The sequence below is a fragment of the Zonotrichia leucophrys genome, chromosome 1 (genome assembly GCF_028769735.1).
Source record: "Zonotrichia leucophrys gambelii isolate GWCS_2022_RI chromosome 1, RI_Zleu_2.0, whole genome shotgun sequence".
NCBI lineage: Eukaryota > Metazoa > Chordata > Aves > Passeriformes > Passerellidae > Zonotrichia > Zonotrichia leucophrys.
The window spans coordinates 22,778,123-22,803,930 of NC_088169.1; the positions used below are offsets into that span (position 1 = coordinate 22,778,123).

The 25,808-nt window shown below is 35.4% G+C and overlaps 1 protein-coding gene across 2 annotated transcripts in view; it reads left to right on the top strand.

Annotated features, from left to right (window-relative positions):
- NLGN4X (neuroligin 4 X-linked) overlaps positions 1 to 25,808 on the top strand; it is a 159,550-nt gene that overhangs the window by 48,502 nt on the left and 85,240 nt on the right. For both annotated transcript variants that reach the window (XM_064708857.1, XM_064708867.1), the window contains exon 3: positions 3,645 to 4,485. In XM_064708857.1, the coding sequence (XP_064564927.1) occupies positions 4,014 to 4,485 (472 nt within the window). In that variant the 5' untranslated portion in view covers positions 3,645 to 4,013. The remainder of the gene's footprint in view (positions 1 to 3,644; positions 4,486 to 25,808) is intronic.

Sequence of the window (25,808 nt, forward strand, 5' to 3'; positions counted from 1 at the left end):
AAACAAGATATTTTTGCTTTCCTTGCCTCAGTCAGAGTTCTTTGCTTCAGTATAATAGCAAAATCAGTTGTCTCCAGGATGGCCAGCTCCCAGAGCTGGAAGCTGGGGAAGTATGGAGAGCTGAGTGAAGCCCCGTTAATCCAGGAGGAAATGGTTAGTGATCTGCTACTTATAGCAAATTAGACACACATAAGTCTATGGGCTCAGATGGGATACACCTGAGGAAGCTGGTGAAAGAGCTTTAAACTGCTTTAAACCACTTACCAGCAGTCCTGCTTAACTGGAGAATGCCACGTTGGTGGAAAATTAGCAAATGTAATGCCCATGCACAAGAAGGGTCAGAAGGATGACCCAGGGAAACACAGGCCTGTCAGCCTGTCCTTGATGCTGGGGAAGGTCATGGAACAGATCATCCTGAGTGCCATCACATGCTGTGTGCAGGACAGCCAGGGAATCAGGCCCGGATGATACTCACAAATGGGTTTACCAAAGGCAGATCCTGTTTGACTAACTTGATCTCTTTCTGTCATAAAGTAACTTGGCTGGTGGATAAGCGAAAGGCTGTGAATTTTGTTTATCCAGACTTCAGTAAAGCACTGGATACTGTCTCCCACAGCATTCTCCTGGGGAAACCGGCTATTCATGGCTTGGATGGGTGCAGTGTTCACTGGGTGAAAAACTGGCAGGATAGTCAGGCCCAGAGAGTGGTGCTGAATGGAGTTAAATCCAGTCGGCAGCTGGTCAGCAGTGGTGTTCCCTATAGCTCAGTACTGGGGCCAGTTTAATGTCTCTATTGATGATTTGGAGGAAGGGATCACATGCATCCTCAGTAAGTTCACAGATCATACTAAATTGGATGGGAGTATTGATCTGCTGGAGTGTAGGAAGGCTCTGCAAAAGGAACTTGACTGGCTGGATTGACTGAGATCAGTTCTCTGAGGATTGATAAGGCCAAGGGTCAGGTCCTGCAGTTGGGTTGCAATGCTCCAGGCTTGGGGAGCAGTGTCCTGAGAGCTGGTCAGCTGAAGAGGACTTGGGGGTGCTGATTGAGAGCTGGCTGGATGTGAGCCAGCATGTATCCAGGTGGCCAAGAAAGCCATACTATTTAGTACATCACATTTTTTTACAATTGCATATTCTCTCTGATGTATCAGCTGAGGATTTCCTTCATGTTGTCAGTTTTGGTTCTCTCCCTGCTGGTAATATGTTCACTCTTGTTTATTTGTCATTCCCATTTTCTTTTCTTGCTTTTTTTCCTCTTTTTTGCTTGCTGTTTGCCCAAAAAATTTTTTTCTCTATCCATCTTTTGTCATTTGGATCACTGTGTTTCCTTCCACCTTGTCTATTTTCTTAGTGCTGCATTCCACATTTCTTAGAATGTCATTACAAACTTCTGCAGTGTGGGTGTCAAGGGAATAAGATCTGTTGCTCCTCTCAAAGCACAGATATAACTGGAAAATCTGATTTGTGCTGCATGATCAGTAAAGTGTGCCAAAATCAGGATGGGACAGAGCAAGAGGAATGCTACTCAACATCAACCACCTGCTGCCGATTTCCATTGTTAAAGATGGTAGCAAAAATCAGAAGGGAAAGTGTTGCTTGAGGAGGAATTTTGACAGACCCATTGCTGGCTGACCACTCTGAGTGCCAGGAGCAGCTGAAGTGGGGCTGTCCATGGGAGAGGATGACCCAGGAGCCGTGGGCACTGCACAGCTGGCAGGGCAAGACTCTGAACTTGTACGGCTCCCTGTTGAGGGTGGGCTGAGGACAGGGACATGTCGCAGACATTTTTTCACAGAAATCCTTTCTTTGGGATTTGTGCATCTTCTGGGAAGCTGAGGCCCCAGAAGAAGAATGTAAACAATTGTTATCGGCTGCTGTGAAATGCAGCAGGTGCCCCTGTGATTGGTTCAGGTTCCAGGTTCCGTGTTTACCATTAAGGGCCAATCACAGGAGCAGCTCGGGGACAGATTCCCTGGACACAGAACTTTGTTTTTCATTCTTTTCTATTCTATTCTTAGCTTAGCAGCTCTCTGCAACTTCTCTTCATATTCTTTTTAGTATAGTAATAATGTATTATATATCATATAGCAATAAATCCAGCCTTCTGATCATCAAACAAGATTCTCATCCTTCTCTCACCATGGAGACCTCCTCAGGTCGCTGTAATAGGGACAGGACTCTGCCACCACCCAAGAATTGTAAGGCCAGGGTGAGGAGTCAGGTCCAAGGTCTACCTGGAGACCCAGTGAGGCCAAGATCCAGTCTGGGCATGGGGTTGGGTGTAGGGCTTCCTGCATCATAAGTCAGGGACTGATGGCCCTGGTGGTGCCCCTGGAGACATGGAAATTAGAGCTGTTAATGATTTGTCCTTCAGAAATGGTGCTGAAATTGCAAGTCCTAGAGAAAATGTCAGTAGAAATTTTAGTCCATCACACGTAATATGTATCTGGTAATTTTCTGGCCTCTGGTGTTCTGGTGTTTCAACAGTTTTGTGGTAGGAGTGGCAAAATGAAATTTCAGGAGTTTTGAGAGAATAAATTGTCATTCATATTATTTTCCATGTCTGAGTCCTGACTGAAAACAGGACCTGCTTGTCCCCTTAAATATAATTTTGATATATACGTGTGTGTTCATCCTACCAAAAATAAGGTATCAGTGTCATTTTCTTATAACAAGGAATTTTTGCTTGTGGAATTTTCTTACCTGTGGAATTGTTGTCTGTGCTTCTGAGTTGAGTAATGGGTAAAAAGGATGTTCCTAATTTATTTGGGCAGGTAGAATGTTGATGTGTGTTTATTTGTACACTTGTAATGGTTAGCATGTACATGCAGGTGACTTGCATTTCATTAAACATTTTCAGAATTGTTGTATTAATTGCCTTCTATTTAAAAATAAAAGTAAGAGAGTGCAAGCAGGTAATGTTACATAATTGTAACACTATGTAGGCCAAAAGCTGACTTAAGAGATTGTAGCATGCTTTTTTTTCTTTTAGCTTTCCGTTGTTCTATCAGATATAGGAAAAAAATGAAAATAATAAATTTGTATCTCATTTTGACTGTTCTCACACTTGATTTGAACTAATCATTTATTTCATTCATTAGAATTTCTGAATTAGATGGAGGTAAATTAGGTTGTCATACAGAAAAGAAGTCATGTCTGTGAAAAATATTCTCTAGTTGTCAACTCATAGCAAAAAGAGATTATCCAATACAGGAAACAAAAGTAATGAATGGTTCCTGTGGGAGTGCAAAGAGGCTTAAAACGAAGATTCTGTTTATTTAGGGCAGAAAATATCCTCAAGCTAGCACTTGAATGTCATACTCTTCCTGAAATTAGAAGTGTTTGGTCTGTGGTTTGGTTTGGAAGCATATAGAGAAGAAGAAAAATTTGTTTTGTGGAATAATCTTATGGCTTCAAGTTTAGCTCTCTTAACTTACATATCTTTGGAAACACATAAACACATAGCTATGATATCTGAAGTTCATAAAACATTTGTGGGCCTTGTCATGGAAGTGGTGTGTGAATGTACTTTTATAGTTTTTTTTTTCTTTTTTTCTTTTTTTTTTTTTTTTTTTTTTTAAGGTTTATGCCAACATAAATTTGTCTGTTGATTTGAATTGTTTGTTTTTTCTTGGCCGCAGGCTGACTGAGTGGGCTGGACTTCACTGAGAGGAGCCATTTCACTGGGGCAGTGGAATAACTGTGGATCTCTCGCCACTCCACTTGTCGGGAAGTGCTGTGTGTTGCCAGGATTAATTCAACACTGAAGTCTGGGATGGGCCTTAGGGGCAAACACTCCCTTGGTTCTTCTGACATTGGGATTTGTCTACAGCCAGTCAGCTGAGGCACCTACTACACATCAACTTTTGTTTTTTTGTTGTCTGAACAAAGATACATTTTCCCTCCCTTCATCTCCTTTTGACTACTTTTTTTATTAGTTTTCATTTTCCTTGACTGAATAATTTCTCCTGGCTGTGGAAAAAAGAGCCCTGCTGATGTTGATTTAAATAATGTCGAAACCAATGGGACTCCTATGGCTGCCTTTGATCTTCACACCAGTGTGTGTCATGTTGAATTCTAACTTCCTCCTGTGGATAACTGCACTGGCTATAAGATTTACTCTCATTGATGGCCAAGCACAATACCCAGTTGTTACAACGAATTATGGCAAAATACGTGGGTTAAGAACACCTTTGCCTAATGAGATCCTTGGTCCAGTGGAGCAGTACTTGGGTGTTCCTTATGCTTCCCCTCCAACGGGAGAAAGGCGGTTCCAGCCCCCGGAGCCGCCGTCGTCCTGGACGGGTGTCCGCAACGCCACGCAGTTTGCTGCTGTGTGCCCGCAGTACCTGGATGAGAGGTCACTGCTCAACGACATGCTGCCAGTGTGGTTTACAGCCAATCTGGATACTGTGGTGACATATGTTCAAGATCAAAATGAAGACTGTCTGTATTTGAATATCTATGTGCCCACAGAGGATGGTAAGTACCCTGAGACCCGCACTGCGGTGTGCTCACCGGTTCAACATATGAGGAGTGTCCGGGTCTTCAGAGCATCTTACTGAGTTTCATCCATGCTTTATCTATGGAAATGGATAATGCCTCTGAATATGAATTATTAATAATACTTTGTAGATTGAATATGCTTGCATAGATTCTCTCTTACTTTTCAGTGCAACACCAACCTGCAGTTTGATTGTGAGTAGTGGCCAGGGTATGTCAGCCAGACTTAAACTTACATCTAAAAGACAGCTGAGAATCATTCAAGATGAGGAAAGGGAAAATACACTTCAACCTGAAGTAATATAGTCATTTTTCCATGTATGAATGGTACAAACATACTGTTACATGCTAATTTTTAAAGAAGAATTTACCTATTTTTTTTCTTTATTTTATTACAAAATTTCTGGGCCTACTGTTAACTCTGCTTGATTTTAATAGATAATAGCAAATAGCAAAAATTACAGGAATTCCATCAGCAGGAGCTTTTTTAGGATTTTTGTCTGTGAAACTTTTCAGTCCAGCTTATTTTTCTTCATTTGCTAAATTTAAAATGAAGTCAAGGTGATTTATTATGCAGATTTGAAGAGATGGCTTTAATCTTTCATCTGTTTTGTGCAATACTTTCTCAAGAGAGCTACTTTAAGCCACTTTCTATAGACAAAAAGGATGAACACAATTGATAATACAGACCTCTTTGAACATTTACATGATCTCAATCTTAAAAATCGTAGCTGTATGGCATGATGAATATATCTTTGGTTGTTTTGAATAGTATTACTTCCTACAGGCAAGAAAACCTGTTTTCATCAGGCCCCGAACAAGCTAAGTCTATTATTTCATAAGGAAATAAAAATAGTACTAGCGCTTATATTTAATATTCCACTAAAAGCTAGTGCTTTCTGCTAATTAGAATGCAGTTACGGATGTAAAACATGAAAGATTTCTCCCAGATATGCAAATCCCCTTCACTTTTTCTGAGGGCTTGATTTACACAACCAAGGCATTGTTATTTCTCAGTAACCATACTCTAAATATGCAAATTTTCCACTTTGATTGTTATAATCCTTCTGCCTTGATTGGCTTCTTTACTCAGAATTTCCAAGCTGTCTGCCAGCAATAAACATACCACCTTCTTTTCCTGTTCTCATCAGCTGAAGCAAAAACTTGAAAGCTAAAAAATAAAAGAGTAAGGTTTGGGAATACTGGGAGCTTTGCAAACGTAAATACTACCAAGGTGCTTAGAGGAAAAGTGCTGTGAAAGGAAATCTGTGTTTATGAGGCTCTGTGTGCAAGAGTGTGTGTGCATGGGTGTGTGTGTGTGCCCCTGTGTGTAGACAAAGGAGCAGGTCTTTACAACTCAATTCTTTCCCTCTTCCAGTCTCATTGGACTCCTTCTTACTCCTTGGATCATGAAATAGATATTTTTTTCCCCAAATTTGTTTATGTTCTGGATTTTAGCCTTCATCTTTTAATTAGTCACTGGGGTAAGCTTGCCCTGAGAAAGTATTCTGGGTTAGTATTTTATTTGTTCTCACTGAAGGAACATCAGTTCTACTTGCTCGGTCTTATTTTAGAATCCAGTTTTAATAAATAATACATTCTTTCAATCTAATAATGGGGTGTTTCATTTATTAATTAGAGGATAAAGGAGATTAGACATGGGAAAATATATGTGAACATCTAGGAAAAGAATATTTAATATCAAATGAAAAGTAGTAAAATATTATGAGCTGGATGAGCAACCTAGAACAGTCATCTTGCTATAATACATAATGACATTTGCTGTTAGATTTAAAGTAGAAAGGACTGAGAACCTTAATTTCACATTCTGTAGACCTTTTTGTCCACTCACTTTTGCAAAAAGCCTGGTTTGCTCTTTCTGGTTTTATATTTTCTTTAAATAGCATGTAAATGGTACAAAGTTGCTTTTATATCTCCAGTTGAAAATACAAACATATGCATAAAAATGTAGCTGAATAATGAGATGACAAGGTTTGTGTTAGTGATGAGCTGAAGGTAAGTTTGCTCCTCTACAATATAAATAACATTTTTAAAATATTCCATTGGGAAACAAGAACATTAAAAATGAATTAATTAAGTACACAATGTTTTAATTGTATGCTGTTTATCTTATCACTAATTAATAAATCTCAGAGGCTTTTTAGTGAGGAATATATGTGATCTTCTGACCATAAAGATTCTTCACGGGAACTGACCTACAAATCAGATGCTCTGAGTTAGTGTGTCTCCAAATCACTCTAAACAGTCTTAAATAGTAGCGCATACAATCTGATTAAAGATGTTATGCTTCATTATATGAGTCCTAGTTGGCAAAAATAATCTATGTTGTTATGGAAACAGACCATGAAATTAGTTTTTGAAGCAAGATTTCAAAGTGAGTGACTTTGAATTAAATTCACATTTTCAATTCTTTCTTCAGTATAGATTGATTTAAAAGAGCTTTGAAACTGTTTTCTAGAAGAAAAGGTGGCTGGAATCATCCAAACCTAATAAATACTCTGATTATGAAACTTACTCTGAATAATTTTTTTTCTCCTTTTTTTTTAACTTTGGAGAAAAGAATAGAGCAACAGCTAATGAATTAACTGCAGTCATTTGCAGTGCTTACTTCAAAGCAATTCTGGTGAATAACTAAACAAAAGCTCAGGTTTGGAGATTTTTTTCATTGTTTTGTTTTATTGCAGTTCTTTTTCAGTATATAGCATTACCTGTTTCTTATTATTTTTGTGGTTTTGTGAAAGAGAACCAAATTTTGACCATGTACTTTCAATAAAGTGTTGACTAATAAATGCACAAATAAATGACTAATAAATATATCCTTCCATCTGATTTCAGAATTGCTTCACTAGAATCCTTCCATGATAAACTAATGGGAATAAGAGCAGAATACAGTCACTTTAACTAGACAGATAAGTTTAGTTAGCTGTATTAAAAGATTTTGAAATGTTACTGCTATTGTCTGAAGAAGTACCAGGAAATTAAATAACATATAAATCTATAGTTCCTTAAAATAGTTTGAGCTTCTAGGTTAAGAAACTAAAATAATGTCTTACATATTCTGCTGTGTCTGTATTAATCCTAGCCTTTCTTTAGACTCAGAAGATGCTGGATTTCAAATGTCAGATAGCACGAGAATCCCAACAGAATTCCCTATGTTAACATGTCCTTACAAAGCAAAAACTATCATCCTTTTTATGGGCTTTTTTTTCATTTTAGGTGAAAATATTATTTATCATACAAGTCAATATACATACTTAGAAGAATAATTCTGCAATTCTGTCTTGTAGATTTTTATTCTTTTACTGTTTATCACTAGACAAGTGTTTTTTGGTGTCCCTTTCCTTACAGTAATACTTCTATTTCATGGTACCTAAGGTAGCTGGACATTTTCACTGTTTTCTTTTGCCTTTGGAAGGGAAAAAAAGTTGCAACTACTGTGATCCATTCAGATATTTTATTTTTTGTTCATAAGTATAAATAATATTGCAGTTATTTTAAAGACACACATGCAAGCAATAAAAATAAAATCTAAGATTATTTTATTTTATATGTCAAACCTATAGTAATAATAAATTACTCAGAACTGAAGCAAATAAAATATTTATAGTGAAACTATCATTTTATCATTTTGCTTTCTAAACATTTGGCTTGATCTGCAGTATTATTTTTGTGGGTGTTTATTGTCTAGGCTGCTTTTGCAGTTACTATGAACTGTAATTTTCCACAAGAATACTTGAATGTCAGTTTTGAGGAGGTCATCTAGGGAGATGATATTGAGGACAGTGTGTTTATTATATCTTCAGTCTGAATATGGGTTTATCTACAGTGGAAATGCTAGATTGAAGAGGACACAGACTGTTAATCGGCTGTGCTTAATCCCTGGCCTTTATCATTTGAATCTGTGGATTCTGAAGGAGATTGCTAACTCCTATCATAACCGGGGTAAAAAAGTGTAACAAAAAAAAAAAAAAAACAAACAGAAAAGATCCTTAATTTGTATTTCTTTCATTATAAACTTCAAAATTTTATTAATAACAAAGCAGAATTTAAAAACAACTCAATACAGTAAAGCAAAAAAGAACAAAACCCAACAAGAACAAATAATTTTATTTCTGTCTAAAACCTGCTATGTTCAGATCAAAAAAGAAAATAATAAAGGTTACTTTTTGTTGTCTTTGCTTGATCAATAGGAAACATATATACTTTTTACTTGTTTTGGCATATGGATAGAGTGAACATTTTACACAGGGGTGGGGCTTTTTATCCACTATGTATCTGTTGCAGATTAACTAATGAAGAATTTAGCATCTTCTTATTTCTTGCTTGTGAGCTCTTGTTTCATTTACTTCAGAATAAATACAGCTGAAGTGGCAACAAAAGGTGGGAGGCCATGACACTTATTAAGGCTGAATGGATAGGTGATAATTTTTCTTTAGATTATTGGAACTGGGGTTTGCCCAGGATTTAACTGTGGAATTCCAGTAAGAAAAAAGTCTTGTACAAAAGCAAAGAGATCAGCTATGCTCCTTCTCTGGTAGAGATTGACTAAATATACCTGCAGCTCTTGACTCTGTGTCTATTTGACTGAGAAATAACAAAATGAAAAATTTGAGCAAAGCTGATTGAGAAGATGAGCCTCAGACTGTCCCTTTTGCATATTATGAAATGAATAATTGCTGCTTAATATATAATTGAGTGCTTACAGTTTTCTTCTTGCAATTGCTGTCGAGTACAATGTCTTTAATGTGGAAAAAGCGTTTTTATCCAAATTATCCTAATAAAATGTAATTGATAAAAATTGGGTTTTTTTTCCTTTTTTCTTTGAGGCAAAGTAAAAGACAGTGTAAAGATTAGGCTCTTCATTTTGATGGCATAGAATAAAAAGTAAGCTAATCAATGGCCTCTTTGTTACCATGAGAAATAAGGGATCAAATGTAAAAATAGGGTCATACATAAAAATAGTGTCACAGTGAGCAAAATAGTTGCAATATGTTCAACATAATTTTTGTTGAATTATTAGAAGGTGATGCTAATAATAGTAACTTGTAATTTCCAAATAAACTCAGTTTTCTAGACAATAGATTTTCCTAAACTTTATGTAGTTTTAGGTTTCAGTGTATGTATATCAGACACTTTTCAGGTAATCTTAAAATTTTAATTGTCCTATTATCTCTTCACTACTTTTGTAAATATAAGTAACTACTTAAGAAATCAAAGCAAGAATTTATGTACGTAGCTTTAAGGAATTAAGAATCCAATATCTCTTGTATATATGTTTACAGTTTCTATTGTTTCTCAAAATCTTTACTACATATTTTTTAAAGTCAATTATAATTTCTGTAATTGGCATAGGAACATATAGTTTTACTTATGTTTTCTGACATATTTTTAAAAGCAAATTAAATAAATTTATTTACTTCTAAAAATATTTTAAATTTGTTTTAAATCATACTTAGGACTTGTATAGAAAATAATATTTAAACAGTTTCATATTGCAAATAATGTTCTTCTGAAAAAAAAAAAAACAGAAGGAAATAAAACTTTGTTTTCAGTTTCAGTATTGTCGTAGGTTTTGTTGGTGACTGGTTTATTTTTAACTCCCACTCATTCAGTCAATTTTTTTTCTACTCTGGAAAACTAAAATTAATTATTACAATTTCATTATGTAAATCCATGCCAGCTTATAAAAACACGTATAAAATTTACATAAAATAAGACATATCCTTTTGTAAAATTATTGTATTTCTTTCCAGGGTGAGAAAGATTGATAATAGATAATAATTACAATACAAAATGGCAATGTTGTAATTATTGTATATAATACCAGTTGAACATAAATATATACTTTTTAGGATCAGAGAGAAAATTGCTCTCCATTGTGAAAGATAAACTCCCTGTTGTGTCAGACTGCCTCAAGCCAATTCTTTCACTGTTAGGGTCCAATATATCCCCTCCTCCTAATCCAGAAATATTGTGGCATCTGTGAGAAAGGAGGAGGCATATGTCTGGCTGTTCTCTGCCTACCAGGATAAAGCTGTGGGTAATCCAGTCCCTCATTTCACATTCTTGCTTTTGACAGTCGCAAATACCTTCTGACACCAAGGAAGAGGACTCTAATCTAGATGAAATAAAGTTCTTAAATCCTTAGAGATAAATTCAGATTTAGTTGCTAATTTCAAAATGCTGTCCTTTCCCCCTGGAGCTGCCCATTCCACAGGCACTTTACAGGATTGCACCCAAATGGCCTTCTCAGGAACTGATATGCACTGAAGCCTAGCAAGAAGACTCAGCATTCAATATGACTTTAGTTAATCCCAACAGGATTTTTGGCACCATTTCCTAGAGTCTCATCATTACCTCATCTTGAAAAACCTGCTAGAATGAGGAGGGGGGGGGTGAATGTTCTTTAAAACATGATGAATCAACGTTTCTTGTGGAAAGGCAAATTAATGTTATCCTTTTAGTTAAAGAACAGTGCCTTTGGAATTGTAGAGGCTGTGCCATTTGGCTCAGTGACACAGAAGAAAAAGTCTTTAGTCATGAAGCATATCAGAATTAACTTCATTTTGTCCACTGACTCCCACTTGTCTATTTGGGGCGCTTTTTGTTTTGGTTTGGATTTTTTTCCTGTGCGTTTGCTTGGGGTTTCTTCTCTGTTTTGTTTGGGGGTTTTGTTTTGTTTTTAAATGCAGCTTTACTCTTCACTCCTGAAAAATGTGTCTTTGCAAGCTGCTGCTGTTCTCTGTGTGCCTCCTTGCTTGCTGTCAAAACACAAATCAATGTGATACCTGCTAACACTGAGGCAGTGCCCCTGTCCTAGGGCAGTGCAGTGGGCCCTTGGCAAGGTTCTGGGTGGTGAATAATGCAGAATATGTGCAGTCAGATCTGATCAGCGTCTTGGCCACATCATTTGTATCAGCTTTGATTTCCTGTAAAGGCTTTGTGGCCTCACTGCTCTTCCTTCAGGTATTTTTTGCATTGGTCTGAAAGTTTTGAAAGATATTTGTATCTTTTTATTCAAATTTGGTTCAGTTTCCTTTAATTTTCACATTAATTGCAGGTTCAAACAGAGCTGACACATGCTGAATAGCTCAGCTAAATCACAGGGCTCATAAATCATTCACATCTGTGAAAATATTTCAAGGAATTGTACCCACATCAATGTGATAATCATAGGCAGTTTGTCAGCTGGGAAAATTTACAATTCTCTTCTGCAAATGTTTAGGTATCTGCAAAATAAATTAACACAAGTTTGAAATAAAGCAAATACTCATTTTTTTTCTCCTCAAGATTCCTGAAAAAATTGTCGATAAATGAAACAAAGACAAGATTTCTCCTGAATATAGCTTTTTGCACAGTACTTTGGTTTGCCATTGTTTTTAGAGGGAAAGAATATTTCTGGCCTTTTTTCAGTGCTTCTTGCTTAACAGTCCAGATAAAATTCTCAGAATGGCATGTAATCAATTACGTATGCTTACATTTTAGGATAGTATTAGCTGAATGTATTAGTTGTAATCCAAATAGAACAAAGGAAAAAAAGGAAAAAAAGAAAGTTAATGATAGCAAATTTTATTTGTGTTCGTGATATTATCATCTGAACAAATATGGATGAATTTATGTTCTTGGGGTTTAAGGCTTTTTTAGTCCGGACCTTGCTCTTGGTACCAAAGAGACAAACAATAAGAAATAATTATTATGAAAGCGTGAAAATGAGCTAATGCTTATAGCTATCTGGTACTGATGTGTTAAAATCCATTATAATAGAAGGGAATTTTTTCTTTTACAGTTCTTGCTGTAGGCAAACTTTTAGTGAAGAATAAATTTAGTTGCAATGCTAAGCCAAGTTCCTACACTATATATATAGGGAATTTTAATTATGAATAGATTTCTGGTGCCTCATTCCAAAATGCTTATAATTGCTGGGTTGATGTTAAATAGATTTTTTCATTGACAGGGTGTGACATGTTTAATCTAATGAGGGGAAATTGCTTTGTGCAGATTCAAATGACTATTCAATTAGTCACTGGTAATGTTTACAAGCCATCATAGCTGGAAATCATGGATACATTGTCTGTTTTATTAAATATGCAGTAGGGCAAATAAAAACCCAATCCAAATATATACACTTCATCCTCTTTCAAATAAATTGGTATCAAATTATCTTTTATGTAGTATTTTTAGGGTGGCCAGGAAATTTAAAAAATCATTCTGCATTTGTAATACTGCCCCTATGGTAGTGCTTTTGCTGGCTCTTCATGCTTCATTCAGACACCAGAGGGAGCACAAGTTTCCAGCAAACTAATTTTTTTCTGTCCCTGGGAATCACAGAGAGACACAAATCATGCTGGTGATTGCAGTAGTAAAGCATACAAACAGGTGCTGGTTTTTACTGTTTAAACAGGCAGGTAGGGATCTGATTCCACCTTTCCCAAGCTGAAAGTTAATAAAGTTGACAGAGTTGATTCTGGTGTTGTGGACTGTTGAATTTATACAAGGGATAGGACTTTTCCGAGCAAAACATGCACTCACACTGACAAATTTTGCAAAACTAATTTTTTTTTAAATTGTAAAATAATAAATATTTGGGTAATAAGTATACTGGAAATGCACCAGTTTTTAAGTTGAAAAATACTTGCAAGGCATTCAATGGCAGAGCAGATTCCAAAGTAGAGAATTTGATGTGTTTGGTTGTGATGAGTTAGTACAAACATTCCTGCTTAAAAAAGTACTGATTTAGTCCTTCCATTTCAAATCCAAAATATAAAGAAAGAAGATTTTTTAAATGAATGTCATTTTCTTACTATCTTCTGTTTTATAGTTATACAGCTCAATCATGTGAAGTGCCAAATGTGTTTTGCCTTCTTCTCTTTCACTGAGACAAAAATGTTAAGAATGTTGAAGTTTCATTCTAACTTAAAGCATCTTTCAAGTTTTTGCTATCACTTTGTTGGAATCAGCAATATAACTAAGCTGAGCTATGTCATACAAGGTGCCAAATTACACAAATGCTGGAGGGCTTCCCCTCCAAAATACTTTGCTTTCAGATTCATAATCTATCTGATTCAAACAGACTATTTTTTTTTTTATGGTGTTAAGGATTTCAGGTGCTTTTCTCCTCTACCAAACCCTAAATCTTGTTCTGCCTTCAGGGATTAGGTTCAAATAGGCTGAGTTGCAACTGATGTCTAGGGTGGGTCCTTGGGAGTTGGATCAAATCAGATTTTTACTGTGATGATGCATAAAGCCATCCCTATGGGTTAATTGCTATGCCTTGTCACTAGCAATTGCCTGAAAGTAGAGCTAAGTCAAAGAAAGTGACACAGACATTGCACAAAAGAAGCAGCTCCATACAACAATATCTCGGTAGGAATGCTTCTGTGAAAGCAAATTGAAGAAATACCTGAATACAAATAAATGCACTAATGGGAACTTAAAGAGTGGGATAAGTTTCTAAAAGTTATATTGTACAGTATATTCTTATTTTAATTCTCACAGAGTTATCCGTATTGACTTTAGTGTTATTCCCAGAAGTAAACTGTAGTAGATGGATTAAATAGGTAAATTTTTCTTCTTAACTGTGTCCATTTTCAAAATAAACTGCTGAGAGGTGTTCACGATTTATTTCTTCTTTATCCAATTTCACTAATCCTTGTAACCACTTCTTTTTACCTGCTTTGGCCACTGTCATTTTATAAATGAATCCCTTTGCTCACTGTGCAAAGTAGTTCTATAAAGTAAGTGCAAACTCAGTTTCTATTTCCAAAAATGGTGTTATTTGGATATTCTTCCCTATCTATTTTTAAATCATAAAGCCACACACAAGAAGCAGCAGTAGGTGAGAAAACAGCAGCTATGATTCTTAGATAATTTTAGGAAGGGTAGCTATGTATATATGAGATATCCAGTGGATATAAAAGATCAAGCAAAGAGAGAAAGCCTGATTCTCCTTCATGTATTAGTTCTTCTGTACCTGACTCCTTCAGTGGGCTGCTCAGCTGGGCTTGCCAAGCTGCATTTGGCCTATAGGATAGTACATGGAGATCCTAATACACCCTGCTGTAGTAAGTTGGGGTTTGCTTTAATTTCCTCACTGTTGTTGGCTGTTGTTTTCATTTTTCACTTTTAGCTTAACATTTCTTCCTTGAATTTTTAGTTGTCATCATGAACTGTTCACCCCACACCCCATGTATAAATATGCCCAGAAAGTGTTTTGGATATTGCGAGAATAAAGGGGAAGGATGATGTTCAGATACTGACTTTTGAGGGTTTTTTAAGTGTCTGTTGTTTAAGTGCAATGTACACTTTTGTATAAAAGTGCCTGAGCATCTAAGAAGGCTGTGAAAGATTTCCATCATGTAACACTTATCCTGCCTTACTTCAAGCAATAATTTTCTGGGTTTAGCACCTTTGAAAGTGTGGCCTGTAATGATTAAGTTAATTTTCTGTTTTTCTTCAGAAAATGAAGAATTTATAACTAATTTATAAGTAATTATAAGTTTAGAAAGTATATGCATGTATCACATTTTTAAAAAATATGATTAAATTAATAGCCTCTTCCATTTTTGAGTGCTCCTTTTGGATTTGTTCCTTCATAATACTGTATCAAACTTCTAAATGCAGGTTACTTTACCATGCTTGTTTTGCATATTTAATACATTAAATCAAAATGTCTTATTGTTGGGATAATTAACTTGATTCTTTCAAATTCTAATATATAGCTTTTGGATTTGACTGTCTATATTCATGTACTTTTTCTTCTTGTGATCTTTTTTCCTATTTTGTCTCAGCACAAATAATAATGTAGACATGATTAGTTCCTAAAACCAGTTATAAAACACTTATTTCTGCATTATAAGTGGACCTAGTTTAAGCATTTTTTCCTTCATGTTGTACTAAGCAAAAGTGTTGCTTTAGCACAAGTAACCTAATTTTTTTGGTGACTTTTCTGTTTTGTGTTTCTTTTGTAAGCCTAAATTGGAACTCCAAACACCTATTACTTTACCTAGAAATTTCTCAATTTCTTGTATGGATTTATTACAAGGCTTTTTTTGTTTAATAGAGAAGAGATTTGAAGTAAAATTGCTTGCTGTTTGTTTTTTTTTTTTTTAATAAATTACCAAAACCACTGTATTGCTTATATACACTGGCACTGAGGCATTCTGAGGTCTAATGGAGAGAGACATAAGACTGATCATCTCTTGCCTTTGTGCCTTGGTATTATTCCACTTAGAAAATGAGTATCACAGGGTTTTTTCTGATTAGGATTAGAAACTACTGCAAAAAGGAAATTCCTCTGGGTGACAAAAGGCTCAAGTTACTTCCCATATACTTATAACCTAAAAGACTGTATTTCTTTTTTTTCTGTGTGTGCATAGCTTTTTTTAGGATCTGTCTTACTCCCCTTGGTGATCCATTTACTGGCAGAACTTTGCATGTCATTGCAATGTATTGTAACCTCCAAGCAAAACTCTGAAAGGTCTAAAGGGCAATAGATTTGGGAGCCATTGTACCTCGATGAATTTAAGTAATTGGGTAAAGATATTTAAAGCTAAGGCATCTAGAAATTGCTTTGGGTTATGTAGTGATAGAAGATTGAAGCCTTGCTATCAAAGTTTATATTTAATTCTTTACTCTCAATATTCACAGAGTAGTCAGAAATCAGAAAGCAAATAGAATTTTTTCAAGAGTTAAAAAGAAGGGGAAATAAGAAATAAGAAAGTAAAGAAATAAGACTTATGCCAGAAGAAGATCTCAAGGCATTGAAATACTGAAAGGTGGAGAAAACTTTGTGCCTGGGTAAGGCATATAAGCTCTCAGTGTAATCTGTTTAAACTCAGAAGAGATCAGCTAAATTTTTGACGAATGAAAAAATGTTGTTACTAATACATGATGCAGAGTTAATAGGTTTCTCATAAAGTTTACTGAAAGCAAGAAGTCAGAAGTGGATTTTGGAAGAAAATATGCTCTTTGCAGATGCAACAAATGGCTTGGAATGTTTCTGTGAGTCCTTTAATTTTCTTCATCATCTCTCAACTAATAAAGAAATTACTTTTGAGTACAGTATTAAGTGTTTGCTCTAACAAATGTGCCAGATGGCTATGATCTAGCTGGCATCAACCTTATAGACCATTCTGAAATGAAAATGTTGCATGACCTATAAGTCCCCTCCTGAGAAGTTACCTAATGGGATATGTATTTTACACTGGGTCCAGAATACTGAGAGCAGCAGATGCATTCTTTATGTACAGAACTTGTTTAGTGTCATTTTTAATCATCTAAGACCCTGACCCATATTGACTTTTTTTAATTTCTTGTGGCTGCAAAATCATCCTTGAGGGAGCAGCCAACTATCTTTGCTTTCAGAATTTAATTCTTCAAAGGCATTGTATTTTGTATGCAGCACACTTACTTTGTGTTGAACTAGAATACATTGGGTTTGTACATAACCCAGGAGGTGGTTATTAAAAATATCTCACCTTTCTCCACTTCTCATTACCTTAATAAAGCATTTGGTTGTGTGTTCCCTAGCTTTATTCCTCTGATCAGTTAACTGTAACCTTATCTGTGACCTTGCCATGATTCCACAGTTTAAATAGTTCCATGGAGTACGTCTCCCCTTGCTACTGGCAAGTGTATTTCTCCATCTTCTCCACAAATTAGAAGGACTGAAAAAATTTCAAACGGAAATTTTGGGTATTGCAGTATTAGAGATAGATCCATGAATTCACTATGCACTTTCTTAGTCTATTATAAATGCCCTGGCTTTTAACCTAGGTGAAAAAACATTAATGGAGGATGCTTAACCTAATGGATTTTATCCAAGTTAGTAGTGAATCTAAGGCACACACACTATGAACAGCCAGTTTATCTAATGTGTTGTAATGGTAATGATTCACACCCTGAGAATTTAAGCATGTGTCAGCTTTAGTAATCAAGATGACATATGAATATGTAATTGGTAATTTTATCTTAGCCATATCCATAGGCAATATGAACTACAGGTGAAACAGAATAAAACAGTGAGGGCTAGCACCCCTGTATGTTCATGACCATAGAACAACATATTGGTCATGTGGAGTATCACCCCCATGTGACATATTGATAGAAAAATGAAAATATTTTCTGGGATTATTTTTAATCAATAATATGATTCTAGTCATTTGGAAGTTACTAGCTGTGATTTGCTATGTTCGTGGAAATTTTAGACCTCCATTTATTAACAGTACTTATTTAGCAACACTAAGCATGACATACTCCTGCAGGCTTAATGCTGCTCAAATATAGCCTATGATAGTTCCTGAAGTTTATGAACAGATAGTTTTAAGAGCCTTACATATTGTTTTCCAAAAATATATTGGCTTGCCTGTAGCCCAGAAATTATATACACCCTTGGGAATTTTTCTTGAACAGTTAAAATGCACTAACCTCTTTACTTGATAATTGCTTTGAAAATTACATTCATATTTGATTGACATTTCCTGCAAAATTGCCTGCATACTGATAATTTGCATTACACCTCAGTACTCCCTACTGCACAATAGGGTAGCATAGATAAGCTCTCAGGTAAGAGAGATAAGGACAAACTCCACATTTTTGCTGAACAGTTACATTTCTTAGATAAAATCACTGACTGAAAAAATGAGAAGAGAAAAATAAAATGCTGCTTTATTCTCTTGCAAGGGTTGTCAGTGCTTCACCGTGGAGGAAAGCATTTTAAGGAAGCTGGTAGACTTCACAAGTCTCCACCTAGAGGAAATCTTCTGCTGAGCACAGCAGCCCCCATGGGAGGAGTTTTAAGCCCTGTTAGATATATTAGCACTGTATTTGTTTTCTCAAGGCCAGCAGACAGTAAGTGGAGTCTTGCACAGTCTGCTGTCAGAACATCCAATAAAGGAATATCTGATGGCAGCCAAGTCACGCGGTGTGCCCAATACTCAGGCTTAATGATGGAGAAAGCTGCTTTGGGGAGCAATCCAAAGCTCTAGCAATGTGGGGAAATGCTAACAGTTAGCAAATGGTCACGGCAATACATTTCTCTAGTTTGGACCTCACTGAGCAGGACTGATTTGCTAGACAAGGTTGCTGAAGGAGGAAGTGACAGTGACAGCAAAAAAAGCAATTTTCACCATCACAGGGAAGCCTGGCCTGAATTCCTACCAGAACAAAGAGTACACAGAGAGCATCATTAATCCTCTCTGGTGAGACTGGACCGTAGCAAAGTAGATCTAAGCTGCTAAAGAAAGCCTACATTTTCCCAGAAATAACAGTACAGATACTACTGGACAAGTGGATAAAAACAGTTGTGATAGGATACAGACATTTCATTATGACCTTTCCCACTTTTTTTTCCTAAGTCGCACAGCATCTTCACTATTTCTTAGCTATGCTCCCTTTACTATATCTATCTACTTTTTTTCTCTGCAAATAAGGTAATTTTCTGAATGAATCCTCAGCTTTTTATTTTCCCCTTTTTGGACTTACTTTCACAGGTCTGAGTAGGCATATTTGACAATTTTTATTTCATCTTTTAATGTAGGCCAAAAGAAGTCCTTTGTTTAGCTATAAGTATATTCATTTTATCAAGAAAAGTCATAATCTATGCTATGATGAGATTGAGACATTTTCTTAGGGTTTTATGTGCACAGTAGTTAGTTTTGAATCTAGCTGTATGATAAGACACTATTGCCTTGTAAAGAATTTTGTCATTTAAACCTTACAGAAGGTTTAAATAGACTGTAATCAGTAAAAATCTGTTTTTGTCTTAGGTCAAATTTATTTGTTTCATGAACAGCTGAAATGGGGTTTTACATAAGGAAACAGTCAATATCTACGATATCCTGAGTGTATAAACACACCCACATGCCTACACACACATGCACGCACACATATATTTGTATATACATACAAATAAATAATAGCTCTTTGTCAAGTTTCTTCTTATCTAGTGCATTCTTTAGTAATCTGAGATTAAAATTTTTAAAGGAAGTTGCAACCTGATCCATTATTAGAGTAGAAATTCCATCTGAGAGAAGATGATAACTCTTTTGATTCATGAAATCCAAGTAGTTCACAGAATCAGGGAATGTTTGAGATTGGAAAAGAACCTCTGAAAATCTTCTAGTCTAATGCTGCTGCTAAAGGAGGCTCACCTAGAGCAGGTTGCACAGGATTGTGTCCAGGTGGGTTTTGAGTATCTCCAGAGAAGGAGACACCACAGCCTCTGGGAGTCCTGTTCCAGTGCTCTGTCACCCTTACAGTGATAAATAGATTCAAGGGAGTCTATTTCCATTTGCATTCAAATGTATTAATTTTGCAGTTATTAATGGCCATTTATTGCCAAGGTGGTTAGAAACTTCTCATGTTCTGCAATTTTTAAGCATCTTTCGTATTCCCTCATGAATTTTTCATTCTCATTCTTTTCCTGTTGTGGTATTATGCAGGATATACTACAGTAGTTTGCCTTCACTGATATCTCATATGAACTTTATTATAGAAGCATTAGTAGCTCCTGGAGTTTTGAGAATGTTTATCTTACATATTTGCTATCACACATTATTTTCCTCAATTATTTCATCTCTTTTCCAGAATTTCTGATTGAACTATTTGAAAATAATACTGCTGGATTTTCTTGAACAAAGTGGATGCCTACTCTTGCACATCAGTAGCCACCTATTCATCCTTTTCTTTACTAAAAATCTAGAATGAATGTTCGTGTTTAAAAAAAGAAAAAAAAAAGACTTATCGAGGTTTTTCATTATCCCTTTTGATTGCCTACTTACCTGTTGAACAATTACAGCACTGCATTTACTGGAGGTTTCAGTATCAGCCTGTGCCCTTGAGATTCCACTGGACTGCTAAAGAACACATGCATTTGTAAAATAGGTATCTTAGTTAACATTAATAAACTTAGTAATTATTTGTTTATTTCTTTCTTTTACCTCTATTTCTTCAAACACAGGCATGTAAGTAACTGGAAATAACTGCTGAGAAATAAACTGCAAGTGTCTTTTCACTGCTGTGAATTTCTTCACTATAAGAAAGAAACTCCACTCCTTGATCTGACTTAGTAAAATCAAACTTATGTTCTTTTTCTGTACATAAATACCCATCCTGTAGATAAATAGATTATTTTTGTCTTTAGAGTTGTCAGCTCAGCATATTCATGAACAATAAATAGGTTTAAAACTTTTAAATTAGCAGACTAACATACTCAAAGCCTGCAGCTCACCATTCAAGTTGGATGACAGTTTTAGCCATTTTTTATGAAGGCCTTTCTATAATTCTATTTTATTCTTGTCTTTTTTTAAAGAACTCTTATATGTGTATATATATATATATATATATATATATATATACTACTCCTCTCAATTATTTTCTTTTTAAACTACACAGCATATAATGTTGGTAATAATCTTTTTTGTTGACAACAGTATGTCTAAGTTTAACTTCAGAATCAGCAGGATAAATTTCAGTAGAAAGTCCTTGTATTAAGAATGTACTTTGCTAATAATTAGTGTACTGCAATAATTAATATATTAGTTGCCATGTGACTTGGCAGATTTATGTTCCAGTTTTATATACTTGGAATCTATTGCATTTTAAAGCATTTTCTTTCTTTTTCTATTGAACAAGAGCAGTGCATCCAAAAAAGAAGTCAGGCTGTATGGCAGTGTAATTTCTGTATTGCCAACAGCTGTTATGTGGACCACAAAGGCTAAATTCTATGAGCAAAACTCTATTGCCATTGTGTATAAAAAGAAAAAAAATAGAAGAAAATAATGAAACGGTTTCCATAATACAAGATAGAACTTGCTTTTAACTTAGTTCTGTGGAATCACCATATCTTAATTTGTATATATTAACAGATTAAACTAATGAGAAGAGAAATGTGTCTTCTCTGTGCCCCTGCACTGGCCCTCTCAGATATTTAATAATATGAGAGCTCTTGCATAAATAATAATTATTTGGGTACCAAAAAACCAAAACACCTTGATTCTTAGACATTTATATATTTGTTCTTCTACTCAATCTCTCTGACTCCTCGCTTTTCACAATGTTTCCAGATCTTTCCATGTCCTGCATGACGATTCAAGGCAGCAAGAGGTGGTTTAATTTTGGGTGGTCCTGACTTAAACACTGGCTGGGCTAGACTGGTTAACATGGTCATGCTGGTAGGGCTGCCAATTGTTGCAGTGGAGAATGTAGAGCTCCTTAGTCAATACTTGCTTTCCTCAGAGGAAACATTAGTTGCTTGATGAAAGAGGTGTTATTTGTAAAGAATAACACATGTAATCTAGTATAAAAGAGCACCAGGAAATCGTCAATTATGCATGTAACACAAGGTGGTATTGATTACCACTAATAACTGAGAGCAGCAGAAATCTCATGGATTAAATTTACTCTCTGTCTGTGCTTTAAGAACACAAAAATCACATGAATAACAGATTAGATACAGAATGGAGCTGAAAGGACTTTTATTTTCTCATTTATGAGTTTAATTAAAGCAGCAAAATCAATGCTTTTGCACAGAAAAGAATTTTAATTATGAAATTACAGTAAGAAAATACTTCTTGACTTCCTGTATGAAACATTTACTGTGATCTAAAGATAAATTCTTGTTAAGCATTGAACTTTGCTTATTACTACCTGTTTTGGTAAAAGATATGGTACAACTAGTGTTTTATTATTATTATTATGTTGGTTTTCACCAAACTGAACACAACAGTAATTCCAATTATACAGTTATCTGTCAGAATTTATTTTTAAAGAGATTCTTTTTTTAGCGAGTATCCAGTATGAAAACAAACTAGGAAAAAACAAACAAACCATTGTAGGGATACCTGCTTCCTTCAAGGCTCAGTATGTTAACTTTGTATAAATATTCAACTCTCATGTTACAGGTATTTTCACAGAATTGAATGCTAGTCAGAGCTGGATGAAGCAGGACACTGTGGATGTATAAGAGCCTATATTGAATGTGTGTCCTTCATGGATGTGTGGCAGCCTTCCCCACTCTTTAATTGTATCTAACTCAGAATTCAGTTCAGTCAAAGAAAGAAGAGCGACAATTTCTCCCAGGCTGAGCCTGGGAATCTAAGATGAAAGAATTCAAACAATTATTATCTCTTTTTTGTAACCATTGTTTGTAGATATGGTTCTCCAGAGTGTGCTATTCATAGTCACCAATAATGTGAGATGTTTCTACTTTGAGACAATCAAGTGCCACCTTAGCAAGTCACATTATAAAAGGACCTGCTACTCTCATTAAGTGCTTTTGCCTTCTGATCCACCTGAAGACTGGGGTCTTTCTTTCCATCCCTGACTCAACAGCATCATCTAACCAGCAGTACAATTTGGCTTTTTTGCTGTTACCCAAGAATATATATCCAAAAGTCTCAACATTAGAAACAGCAGCCTACATGAAGCCAGCACATGACATCCATCCTAGATACTGAGCCGGCTGTGGTGGGAAGCCTCAGGGCAGCAGAGGCGGGCGTAGCTCAGAGCAGGAGCCAGGGATGTGCACCCCATGGATGAGCCTTTCCCCATGGAGCTCCCTGCAGGAGCATTGCCCCAGAACTGCTCCGTGCCAGTGGTGTGGGAGGGGGCAATGACAGCGAGACATTGTGGGGCCACTGTGGCTGTCACTGAGGAATAGCAAATGGCATTTGGGACTTCACAGACCTGAGCCTGTCTGAAAGTAATACTGACAGATACATATAAAATAATGCAGATAGATAAATAATGAGTGTGTTTACTCTGAGCAATAAAAATGGAAAGGTATAGGTGAGGAGGATTCAATTACTGTGGCTTATACTTTGATGGTGCATTTTCAGTGATTTTCATCTACTTTAGCTGAGTTTTCTAAAACAAACTATATAGGCATATTTTTGTGTGTATTTTACATTTTTGCATATATTTTATATTCCATATATATTTGTATATGTGTATATATAGATATATACTAATCTTTGAAGAGCTTTCAAGTCAAAGGCTATCTAAAATTTTTAGAGTTTATCAATTTTTATTTGGAATTCTAAGTTATAGTGCCAGTTTAGGCTTATGAATTGCACTTCTGTAGGAATCAATTTTAGTAACAATGCAGCTTGCTTTTGCAAGGCAAAGAGAACAATAGTCTTTAACTTTTTTTCTTGTCCATCATGATTAGGGAAAAAAAAATAATAGTTCATTCAATAATGAAATAAGTAAAATAATAGCTTAATTTTTTGTACATAATAATTACTGACTGTGTTGGAGATTCATTAGAAACAGACCTTTTGGTGTACAGATATTAATTTAAACTAATTCTACCTTTAACATCAGTTGTACCTGATAAAGAAAGCATGCATTGATTCATTCAATTGTGAAAAATTATTACATTTCTAATAACTAGGTAATAACAATTATAATAATAGTAATAATGCAATACTACTACTATTTCTACTACTAATGATGTAATAGTATAAAGAATTTTTCTACTCCATAGATTTTTTTTTACCTTGAGTTACCTATTTGACAGTACCAAATTACTAGTAGATCCTCAAAACAGACACCATTAAAACAAAAAGGATCTGTTTGTTAAATAATTAAACTTCCTTCATTTTTTTAAAGAGGCTCCATCTAGACTACATGTTGTTGTCACTTATCAGACCTAATTAGATTAAGAAGGAAGAATGTGATAGAATTTTTCTACATCTTGTCATCAAAAAGTCTTTTTAGTTCTAGCCTAGGGATATCTGTATGCTGCTGCTTCACACACGGCAGACAACCTCTTAGGGACTCATGGAAGCCATTTCTCTTTTCCCCATATTTGAAACTTCTGTGTTCTTCTCAAAGCTAATTTGCATTTTAGTATTATGGGTTTTTTTTCCAATTTCTGTCTAGTCATTCCTTTACCACTTTTTAATGTAATCTATAGGGTTGGTTTTCTTTTAAGAGTCGGTTGTTTTTCTGCCATGTCTGGACAGCAGACATGGCAGAAACTGTTTACAAGGGAATTTTAGATACCCATATTAGAACTAAACTAACTGAACTACTTAGTGAGGCTTCATACGTCCTTCCTGGCACTTATGGCACTTATGGCATAAATTACTTCCTGAGAGGGGCTTCTCTCTAGTGCCCATTGAGGCCTTTTTTTTTTTTTTGTGTTTTGAAAGTCAGGATTTTTGTATATTACTCAGGCTAAGTTCTTTGCTTCCTAATTCTCTGTTATATTTCTAGCATTGCACAATAAATATTTACATTTGTGAGTAATTGCATTAATTTCAGTATTTTTAATAATTAATAATTACTATTCCTAGTAATTTAGCATGTAGTATATGGGAAAAGAGCAGAAATCTCACTTTGAGTTCAGTAAGCGTTTAAACCATCTTCACAAACAATGAGACATTGACATGTGCAAAGAAACCCTATGAAATGATTAAGGATTGTGAAACCTGATTCCTGGAGTTAGAGCTACCTCTAGTAGTCACTTTTCATAAAATAATTTTGTACAGGTTTCCAGTTCATTTGAATGCACTCATGCATGGTTTTATGTACTCATGCATGGTTTTCTGACTTGCTCTTCTGACTCTTCCTGATGCCTTTGCTCATAGGAACATGAACATTCCATATAAACTATGGAAATATTCCCTTATGACCACTTATCTGAAGCTTGCTCAAATGATTGCCTTTTTTTTTCCTCTAGTGTTTTTGACATGTTATTGGTTTCCTGTCCAATTCCTGCCCTCCAGGCAATACAACTACTTTGTAAGATATCAGATGTGGCCAGGTTTTCAATCATGTATGCTATGTATAGAATTTGATTAAGTTGCCCAGGATTTTCAAAAGCAAACTTGACAGCAACTTTTGGTCCCATAGCCATTACACTCTTTCTAGAACGAATTCCCAAAGGAACAGGATAGAAACTGGGGAATTTTAGTGGTGTCCAAGGCAACTAGGGAAAAAAGGGATGTAGTAATGTAGTAAAAAAGAACATGCATCTTCTTCTTTGTACACCCCTAATAACCTAGATCTTACTGGAGGTTTCATGAAAACAAATTTTTATTTTATTTTTTTTTTTTTTTAATTTCCTGAACTGTTAATTAGGCTCTTCTTAATCTAACATGCTGTCTGCTTTCTGCATATTCTCTTCCAGTCATGGATGACAACACTGGAAAGGGATTTTAATGCTGGAACTTTTAAAGGCTAATATTATTTGTTTATTTCTTATTATTTATTTAAAGGCTTGCCATTGATTTTTGGACCAAGTTTTGCTGTTAAAGAAGCTTCTTCAGAATTCA